Source organism: Podarcis tiliguerta (genome assembly GCF_965153285.1).
Source record: "Podarcis tiliguerta genome assembly, chromosome: 6".
NCBI lineage: Eukaryota > Metazoa > Chordata > Lepidosauria > Squamata > Lacertidae > Podarcis > Podarcis tiliguerta.
In genome coordinates, this window is record NC_139539.1 from 42,597,606 (window position 1) to 42,608,788 (window position 11,183).

General features: G+C 42.2%; 1 protein-coding gene across 1 annotated transcript; it reads left to right on the forward strand.

Moving 5' to 3' along the window:
• The first annotated feature begins 563 nt into the window (after nt 1-563).
• Nucleotides 564-10,293, forward strand: LOC310679907 (gastricsin-like). The gene is made up of 9 exons (XM_083445852.1): nt 564-796; nt 3,054-3,204; nt 3,617-3,734; nt 4,293-4,411; nt 5,571-5,770; nt 7,193-7,312; nt 7,935-8,082; nt 8,829-8,927; nt 9,913-10,293. The coding sequence occupies exons 1-9, from the start codon at nt 738-740 to the stop codon at nt 10,066-10,068; spliced, it is 1,170 nt and encodes a 389-aa protein (XP_083301978.1). The 5' UTR covers nt 564-737; the 3' UTR covers nt 10,069-10,293.
• The last annotated feature ends 890 nt before the right edge of the window (nt 10,294-11,183 follow it).

The following is an 11,183-nucleotide window of genomic DNA, read 5'->3' on the forward strand; positions in this document are numbered from 1 at the left end:
CTCAAGCCTAAAAAAAGGTCAACAACTTTGGTTGGCCCTCACACATGTTCACTTCATCAAATCTGGCCCTCTTTGAAAAATTTTTGGGCACCCCTGTTCTATTCTGAGCTGTTCTGCTCATTCTATATGACTGGATCCTTGTGGGCCTTTTCTGTTCATGTCAAATAATTTGACTTTCAATCTCGATTGGTATAGTATGGTTCTAGTGATGCTGGAATGCTTCTGATAATACCTTGGATGGAAACAGTGAAGATCACATGACTGTTTAGGGCTTCATATTTCTCCATTCTAATCAAAGTTCTGCATGCTAACACCCCCTTATGAAAACACACCCTATAACTATCATATCTCATACAAGTAAAAGATAAAACAAGTGCTTGCTGGAGATGTAGTTTGCAAGGGCCTTGTGTGTGTGCTTTAAAGAGAACTGAATATATGATGATAAGAACCAATGTCAACCTCTACTTCCAAAATATGAGCTTAGCACAAAACATCATTTGCTTTTCCGATTAAATAATAGTGATTGAGATAAAAGTTCTGCAATGCCTTTGAAAAATTGTTTGACCCATTGTTAAGATTCTGATATGTGACTTGGCTGCATGTTGGCGGTGAAAGCAGCACCGTTCAGGGTATATAAGAAGGGACCCTGCTATGCCAACACTTACCCAGTGTCTTAAGACCAAGGTGCAGCAGTGAAAGAATACACTTTAGAAACTGCTCAGAAGAAAGAAGGCACCATGAAGTGGCTGGTCCTTGCCCTGGTGTGCCTTCACCTCTGTGAGGGTGCTGTTGTCAAGTGAGTATGGAACAATGGCATGGTGCAGCCTCTCCAGATGATTATTGGCTTCAGTTGTGCTTGGTAGGCAGAAAAAAAGCAGCAGTCAAGTATGAATGTTTAGCACAATGTGCCTGTAAAGTAATAATGTGCCGTTCATTACTTACTCCTATCTGGGAGTAAGCAATAAGCATTCAGGGTGAGGCTTAATCCCAGATAAACATGCCTAGGACTGCTGCCTAGGATCTTTAAAAACCTATGGACCAAGTTAGTCATAATGACTAGCTTGAGATCCATTGTTTTCTACTGGATTTCAGTAGCAAGCCTATGTCTACTGAACAATGCACTGAATTCAGTCGTTCTGAGTATATTAATGATTGTGACAGTTAGCTCATAAAATTTAGATAATGGGTGCCCTCCAGATGTTTTGGACTTCAACTCCCATCAGCCCCAGCCAGCATGACCAATGGTCATAAATGATGGAAGTTGTAGTCCAACAAAATTTGGAAAGCACAATGTTGGCTATTCTTGATTTAGATAATAGCACCGATGCTCTTGTATCGAATTGTTAAGTGAGAAATATAGCTGTAAAGTGCAACATAGAGCATTTTGTCATTGAAACTTTATTTTTATAAAAGCCTTTAAAACCACAATATTCTATCCGAAGGCAGAGATTCTCAGTAAGCAATTGAGACCCAGTTGTTTAAAACTGAAAACCTTTGTGCTTTGAAATTTTCAAGACATATGGACATGACAGTCAAATGGACATGACATTTACTGCAAAGATGCATAGCATTTCCCAATAACATCCGTGAGAACAAAATGTACATTAAAAAAAATAAAACACTCCTGTACACACTTACCTGAAAGTAAGTGCTGCTGAACTCAGTGGGCCGAACTTCTCAGAAGATGTGCACAGGAAGGATTATACTGTTAATGTTTTTTCTTTCATTCATTTGTATTTCATTGCATTGTTAGAATTGCATGTATGATGAATGTATGTTCCCTATGCAAGCCTTTTTCAGTCTCTTTTCAATTCACTCCCTACATCAATTGCTTTAATGTATGAGATGAATGATTTATTTAGCTCAGCATTTTTTCTCAAAATTAGCCAGGCAGATGTCCTTGGTAAGCTCATGGGAGGTGTGATGGTGATGGTGACAGCCACCATTTATCTGTCCTCCTCAGCAAATCAGAGTTATGCTGTAAGCACTAAAAAAAAACAGAAGAGTTTTGTGGGATCTTAAACACTTTTCATTGTTTTTGCTGCAAGAAGCTAACACAACTACCTCTCTGGAAATTGTGAATATGGAGATTCCAATCTCCGTGATGCTAGTTAATAGCCATGGAATCTTCCTACTCATAGTATGTATACGGGTAAAAAACTTATTTCCCTTAGAGCTAGGAAGGCCTGGTGTATGTCTCCACAAGCAATTATTTGGTCCCTCAAGATCACCCCAATTCTGGTAGCAGTAGGAGAACCGTTTTTTATTATTATTTAAGTATATAGGTACTGGGGTGGGCAGAGAGAGCCTTAATTGGCATGCTAATTGATTCTTCCTTGATTGTCAGGTGTAACATTAACTGATGAACAGCTAGTGGGCAATAACACACACACACACCGCTCAGCTGATCAGCTGAAGAGGGAGCTGTGTGCCTCTGTGTGTATGTATGTGAGACTGTGAGATGGGCACACCCACTTTTGGCAGCACCCACCACTGGCACACAGTCCTATAACAATGGCCAAGGATGAATGTGGCCTTTGAGCCCAAAATGTTTTGCCATCCCTGTGGTAGATCTCATTACCTAAACAGACAAAGCACAGGAAGGCAAGAGAATCACTGAGAAGGACAAAGACAGGATCCAAAATAGTTTAGCTAATACCTTTTATTGAATCAGCAGCTGTAGGTATTGGTTAAATAACAAGTAAGATGAAAGATGGACAGAGCAGTTTTGGGCAGGGAGGGAAGGACAAATGTGCAATATCGCATAAGGGAAGTCCAGTGGAAGAACCTGTACAAGTGTCCCTCTTGGCTTTCCATTCCTTGTTAACAACAAAGTGTGAGAGTTAGTGTGGCCTTTTAAGGTTAGGATGGTGTCAGGTTAGCTTGAACCCTGATGGAATTATATGGAAGTCAGTGTGCTTGCCTTAGGTATTATATGGTTCAGTCCAGAGAATTCCATCAATGGTCTGAAGATATTCCACTGAGCATACTTAATATGCAAAGAGTTTACAGCTGTCTTTTTGACTCTGCGTCTAACTCTTCATCCCATAAAGAGTTCCCCTGAAAAAGTTCAAGTCCATGCGGGAGGTGATGAAGGAGAAGGGTGTCCTTGAAAAGTTCCTGAAGGACAATCATTATGACCCTGCCAGCAAGTACCTCAACAACTATGCCAGTGGTTATGAACCCCTTGCTAACTACATGGACGTGAGTATACGGTTGGCTAAGAGAAGCTACCAAAATCATAGAAAGAGCAAAACTAGGAAAGAGTCAAGGCTAGGATTTCAACATGTGCTGGATGGAATAAGAAGTCCAGACTTAGCTGAATCAGTGTTTGAGTCCTAATATGTGACTATTAAAAATCAGGGGAATTTTAAGTTTTGAGAATGGAATTGTGGTTCTCTTTGTGCATCACTCTAAATTAAAATATATGGGAGAGCATGAAAAATCAAAAGAAGAAAAATATATATGAGGAATGTTTTTGGGTAGTTACAATAATGGGTAGTTTTTGCTTCCTTTGGGGGCGATTGTGCAAAATGTCCTATTGAATGTGCTGGGAACTTATGCAGATATCAATGTGGGGAGGCTATTGTTGATGGCAATGTACTCCTTTCTCTAGATGTCCTATTATGGAGAGATCAGCATTGGAACTCCACCCCAGAACTTCTTGGTTCTCTTTGACACTGGGTCATCCAACCTCTGGGTGCCATCAGTCTACTGCCAGAGTCAGGCTTGCAGTGAGTATCCTCTAAGCCGGTGGTGGCCAAACGTGGCCCTCCAGCCATTTGGGGACTACAACCAGTGGCGGAGCTTCATGCTCTGGCACCGGGAGGTGGAGAGCAGGTGGGGGCGGGGCTGGTGTGCATCCTGGGGCCGTGACACACCGCCTGCAGGGGTGTGGCGCCCAGCGCGGAGGTGTGGCAGCCGTGATGGCACCCCACCAGGATTGCGCTGCTGGTGGTGGTGCACTCCCCCTGCACTCCTCTTCCTCAGCCAGTGACTACAACTCCCATAATCCCTAGCCAACAGGACCAGTGGTCAGGGAGGATGGGAATTGTAGTCCCAAAACAGCTGGAGGGCCAAGTTTGGCCACCACTGCTCTAAACAAAGCAAAGCAAAGGTGAAGATTGATTTTGGGGTTTATATTTTGGTGCTGGAACTTTTCTCTCTCGCAGCTGCGGATTCAGGTTCAATGGTGGATGAGAAGAGAGAGTGACACACATCGTATTAAAACCTGGTTTTGTTGTGGGCCTAAAAGTGACACAAGTCTGTTTTTCTTTAATTTCTACCACTAGCAAACCACCCATTGTTCAACCCCAGCCAGTCTTCTACTTATTCCACCAACGACCAGACCTTCTCTTTGCAGTATGGAACTGGGAGCCTCACTGGGCTCTTTGGCTATGATACCGTAACGGTAAGCAGCAGTGCACCGTAAATTGGTTTCAATAGTAACAACAACAACAACAACAACAACAACAACAACAACTGTATGCCACCCATCTGATTGTGTTGCCCCAGCCACTCTGGGTAGTTCCCAACAGAATATTAAAAACTGCTTCTTGCAACAGAAGCAGATAGATAATAATTCAGTGGCCAGGAAGGAATCCATTCTAACATTCCTAATGCAATGCACTTAGATCACACAGGTAACAAAGTATAGTGACCTTGAGCACAGCCAAAGCTTCAGTGGCGGGTAGGGAGAAACCCTCTTGTACAAATATACTTGGAGATCTATTACAGCCAACCTCAACAATCGGTTTTTCAATAGCACTCTGTGAACTTAATGAAAGAGCGTCATTATCAAGAAAGCCCATCCTCTGTGGCATCTGATCTATGCAAGGCAAGCCAGTTCAGGAATATGTGCATCCATTTCAGTACTGTTATGAAGTTGCTACTATGCGCCAGGCAAGAGGATTTGTGCATAGTCACAGTGACCAGAGAGCAGTCTTTCTCAAACCTGTTATCACTTGTCCTCACCATGTCCACTCCCCCCCCCCCCCCAGTTGCATGGCACACAACAACTTTGTGCAATGCCATTCTGCTATATTTCTTGATGGCACTTGTCCACTTTATAGTGATGCCACTTTCTCTGTCACAGTAGTATGAGACCTGATATTTCTACTTTGGAACAAGGCAGCTGGTAGTGACATTGCACTAGTGCAGTGACTGCTATTATACTCCATGCATAATACTCATTAGCTCAAGGGATTTATTAGATTAGTCTACTATATTTTTGAAGGTGGTAAAAGAAGAGAGCTAACTACATTTCTAGGTATTGTTATGAAGTCCCAATGAACAGAAAATCAAGAGAGGAACGCTTGAAAGTTCAACCATCTCCTCATCTTGATAATGAAATTTCATTTTCCCAGATATTTTGAGTGACCCAAGTCCATTTAGAATAGATCATTTGTTTCTCTGGATAAAAAGTGGTTAGTGAATTGGCTTGTAATATCCCCATTGCATATTGGGCTATCTGATGCTGTGCTTTTCTGGCAGGTTTCTTTTTCTCCCCTTTGCAATGTGCTTTTTCTGCTTGGTTGTGATGATGACTCTTTTCTACAATTCCATTCTAGATCCAAGGCATTTCCATCACCAACCAGGAATTTGGCCTGAGTGAGACCGAGCCTGGCACAAACTTCGTCTATGCCCAGTTTGACGGCATCCTGGGCTTGGCTTACCCTGCCATTTCTTCTGGTGGTGCCACCACAGTCATGCAGGGCATGCTCCAGCAGAACCTTCTTGATGCTCCCGTGTTCGGCTTCTACCTGAGCGGGTACGGATGCAAAAATTCTTTTTCTTTTGCATTTGCCTTGCCTCCATCTATCCCTCTTATAAGTTTCTCAGGGCACCTTTCAGTGGCTTGGTCTTCTTCCAGTCCATATCACTTTCCCGCTTTGTTCATTCATAAGTACAAATTTTAAAAATCTGCATGAAGATTCATATTTAAATACTTACTTTTGAATATATGCTTTTCTGCATATATTTTCTCACAAAATATGCACATTTTTTATTCTACAATGTGCACTTTAAAAAGCATTCTTTTTCTTTGCAAACTTCAGAGAAAGGTGAAATCTGAAGGATAACTTCATTCTGATCCACAGGCCAGTCTGGGAAGGGCAGATCATGTCAGTTCATATTGGAATTCACAACACAAATTCCTCAGGCATCCTTATCTTTCAGGAAAAGTCAATATAAACCAGAAACTACTCTCCTATTTTGTTGCCATTGCTTTAACCTTGAAGTGTACCTTCCCCCATCAGTGATGGGCAAACTATACAAAGGAAGAGAAACTCATGGGGAATTATTGACTCACTTCTATCTTAAATTCATTCATTCCTGTTCAACACTGTCCAATGACAATCTCCCCTCAGTGGCCATGGTTGGTTCTCTTTGACTACAGCTTTCAGATTCAGCAGTTTACTGAGAACCAATATGGTGTAGTGGCTTGAGTGTCAGACTTGAACCTGGGAAACCAGGGTTCAAATCCCCACTCAGCCACAACACTTACTAGATCAGCTTGGGCCAGTCACTGCCCCTCAACCTGACCTACCTTGTAGGGTTCTTGTGGGAGTTAAATGATGAAGGGGAGAACCATAAATGCCACTTTGAGCTCCTTGGAGAAAAAGGTAGAGCATAAATAAAAATAAATAATAATTTACAACAGTAATGGGATTTTTGAGACATGTCAAACACAAAATAGTCCTTTGCTATTTTGTACAAATGCTAGGGCTGAGCATCTAGCTTGAGGGAGAATTACTAGCCTAAGGTCCAACACTCTCACCAATATACGCCATTGCCTCTGATGATGGACCTTGGTTGCAAGGTTATAAGGCCACATATCTATAATAGCATTCAATTCAAAGTAACTTAAACATAAAGGAAAGGAGATGTTTGCTGCTCTGTTTAAAGCACCTTCCATTTTAGAGTCTCTCCAGGTTGGATCCAGGCTTACAGTGCAGTCCTGGCCATGCCTACTCAGAAGTCCTATTTAATTCTGTGGGGTTTACTCCCTTATAAGTGGGGTTATGATTGCAGCTTTAATCATGCTTAGAGTAGACCCACTTTAGTCTTGTTCCATAAATGGCGACAGGTCTACTCTTAATTATGACTGATTCCAGATCCAGCTTTCTGTCTTTTTCAGTGAATGTATGTAAATAATGAAGTGTTTCACCTTCTTGTGCATTTGTCCTTCTAGGCAAGAGGGCAACCAGGGTGGTGAACTTGCTTTGGGAGGAGTTGATTCCAGCCTCTACTCTGGCCAGATTGTCTGGACTCCAGTCACCCAAGAAGCTTACTGGCAAATTGCAATCGAAAGGTGAGACTATTCTCATAGATAATGTCTACTGGGAGCCTGATCAGGCTTCAGTGGAGGCTTGTGGTTGAAAACCTGAACAGTCCTTTGATTTGAGTTTTTGGGCTCTTTAAATCTATTTCCCTTGGACCAGCTGAGTAATTTCCCCCCATCTTATTTTGCATACCATGAAACATGATCCAAAGAGCAATAATAATAATAATAATAATAATAATAATAATAATAATAATAATAATTTATTTATACCCCGCCCATCTGGCTGGATTTCCCCAGCCACTCTGGGCAGCTTCCAACAGAACACTAAAATACAAATATCATTTGCTTATGCTGAAAATTATAGTTCAACATCTGCAAGCATATCTTATTCCATTTATTTCTGGCTCTGGCTCTCTGCATCTTCCAGGACGCGGAAAGAAGAGCTGTGATTATTATAGCCCTATTATAAAAACCTAAGACTGCAATCCGGCTTTTGGTTATTATGAAAAGCTCATGGCAGCTTTGATGATGTCATGAAAACATCAAAAGCAAGCAAGGAAGCATGACATCCTATGGTCTTGCGGCTCCTCGATGCATCATCTTAATAGGAATATAACTACTGACAACTTTTTTAACTCTTCCCCTCTAGCTTCTATATTGGCAACCAGATCAGCAACTGGTGCAGCCAGGGATGCCAGGCGATTGTGGATACCGGAACATCCCTCCTCACTGCTCCACAGCAGGTCTTTGGAGAGCTGATGCAATACATTGGAGCTGAGCAGGACAGCAATGGCGAGGTAGGGGGGAACGCAGCTGTGGACTGGGGGCACAACCACTTAGCACCAGTAATCTGAAGATGCTCAGTATCAGCACCCATGAAACTTAGCATGTTCTTGTTTGACCTCACACAATGGATGCACTTCAAAGGATAATGCAAGGAGTGTAGACTCAGGGAAATATATTTCTCTTATTTGGCTGGTTGGGTGGGAGTGGGGACAGCGGCAGAGGATGCCACTCAGGGCGAGGGTGAGGCGAGCTGCCCATAGGGGTGGGGCATACCACAGGGCCTCTGGAGTCTGCCTGCCTCCTCCTACTCAGCCGCCCTACAGCTGGGGGGGGGGGGAGAGGCAGCTGATGGACCCTTTGGGCAGCGAGGAATCTGTGCATGCCCAAGCCACCACATCTTTCCCAGGAGATACGCATGGCTCGGGCGCGCTACAGGCCCCGCAGTGAGTGCCACCCGGCATTTTGTCACCCCCCTCAATGGTGACACCCAGGACAGCCCGTACCCACCACACCCCACTTCCTCTGCCCATGAGTGGGGAGTGTTACCAGCTGTCAGAAAACTCCCCCATCATCTTCCTGCCACAAACTCCCACCCTGACTTTGAACGAACCATTGAAGATCTGCATTTCAGTTTTAACCACCAGGGAAAGGGCACCTAAGGATCCTCATTTTTTTAGTTAGTGGTGGTAATGTTTGAAGTGCAATAGTGATTGAAATATGCTGCTGCTTAGCTCTTACCATACTTCTCCTCTCACAGTATGTGGTCAGCTGCAGCAACGTCCAGAGCATGCCCACCATTACTTTTGTCATCGGTGGAAGCAGCTTCCCTCTGAGCCCCTCAGCCTACGTCCTTCAGGTATGTGAGACCACTGAAAAGCTGTTCCCCGTTAGTTAGTTATTTGTTTGTTTGCTTATTTAATAATCCACACCTTCACAAAAAATGTGTTGTTTGTTTATTTATTTAATAGTCCTAATCCACACCTTCACAAACAAATATCAAGGTGGAATACAACATGTAAGAATAAAATCAGTGAAAAGCATTAATGGAAACATAATTAAAGACATCAGTTAATACTGATTGATGGCACCAGGCACTGGAAAAGGTTTCATCCTTTTGCTGGTGGGTGTTTCAGTACTTAGGGATGGTTGTCTCATCCAAAGACTTGCTTCTGGCTAAACTTCCTATGTGGTTTTTCATCTACCTAGGGGAATATGTGATGTAAAGCAGTCTTTAAAAATAATCACTAGGAAATGTAGTTAGTGTCTATGCCAATGTAGTAGGATGCAGGTGTAAAGTGCTTGTACCCTAGTGATGGAGAACATACCTGGACCATTCATTACTGGGATGCTGTTTGTACCCTTCTGACTGCAGAGCAGTGCTCTTACACCTCTGTGTAGGGTCAGTGTGCAACAGTACTTTACACAGCTGCTAATGCAAGTTTGCACTCTTACAGATACTTTTTTAAAAAAATATATCATTTTTATTAATTTTCCAATACAAACAGTCAATTAACATATCAAATCATAATCATAATCCAATTATAATCCAATTAAAAATAACAAGCTAAAAAAAACACAAACCAAATTATTAATTATTATTTTGTTCTGAGCTTCCCCTAGTCTGGACCTCTGAAGTATATCTCCAATCTTACAGATACTTTTTTAATAAAAGCCAAACATTGACCAAGAAAACGGAAAAAACTTGAAATTCAACATTCAGGTGCAAAGTTTGTGTGCTGAAATGTGGTGTTCTCTCATTACTCTGCAGTTTCTTAATTATTCTATGAAGTTGATGACAACTCCCAAGCCAAATAAATTTAACTGTGATTTTTCTTTCACAGAACAACAGCGGCTATTGCAGCATTGGCATCATGCCCACTTACCTGCCATCCCAGAATGGACAGCCTCTGTGGATCCTTGGTGATGTCTTCCTTAGGTCCTACTATTCTGTGTACGATCTGGGCAACAACCAGGTTGGATTTGCGCCAGTAGCATAAACACTCCCAGAAGTCTTTTGTGCTGCTCCAGGCCTCATCCTGCTTCATCCCACCTGCTTATTCCTTCTGATACATGCTGTAATCCACCAGCCTTCTTTTCTAAGGACTTGGAGGTGTTTCCTCTGCAAAAATTTGAAACCTCTGCTGTGAAAATCCACAACATGACTGCTGGGCTTCTCTCCAAAGTAACTGCAAGCAAATAAAAATATAATCATAAAATAACAATTTGAATTGTATGAGTTCTTGCCTGACTTGCTTGGGGGAAAATATTATTATTATTAAATATTTGAATGTGTTTGTGTGTGTGTGTGTGTGTGTGAGAGAGAGAGAGAGAGAGAGAGATATTCACAGACACATCATAAACATAACTATGATATTTTTAAAAGGAGTAAAACAGTTGAAAATAGGTTTTAAAAATTGTACTGTATTAAACATAATACAAAATGAACACCAAAGGTAGAAACCTTTTCATCCATCTGGAAAAGTCTGGAAAAGCAAAAATGTCTTTAATTATTTCTGGAAAGTATAGCTAGTGGGTACCTATCATATCTCAGTGGGAATGTGTTCCAGAGAACAGGGGCAGCCACACTGAAAGCCCTGCTCTGTGTTGCTGGAGAGTGGCAGCATCAGATTTAGGGCAGTGTGGGAAGTTCCCCCACATAGGTGCTAAGCCAAGGGGGTGCAAAATGGAGAAGATCCAAAGTTGAGAAGGTCCATTTGGAGGGCCCCAAATTATTGCCTGACACAGGGCACCATATTACGAATGATTACCAAAATCCGCCCCTGAGAGTGGGTTTCTGAAACTGCTGACGAAGCATGATGGGGAAAAATGTGACATCTCAATGTTTTCCCTAAAGCTTCAGAATTTTGCATTCCCCATGACCCTGGGGAGGGTTACCAAAAATCCTTTATATTCGCATATGTAAACTGCTTTGAGAGGTTGGTGTTTTTTTTGGGGGGGGGTGTGGGGTTAAATCAAATTTTATGAAATAAATAAATAATTTCACCATCACATTACCCCAGAATTATCCCTCCACTAGGGTCTCCCAGGACAGAGAGACCAGCACAACTGGTAGTGTAACAACAAACTGAGGAGCACTTTTGAAAAGTCCATT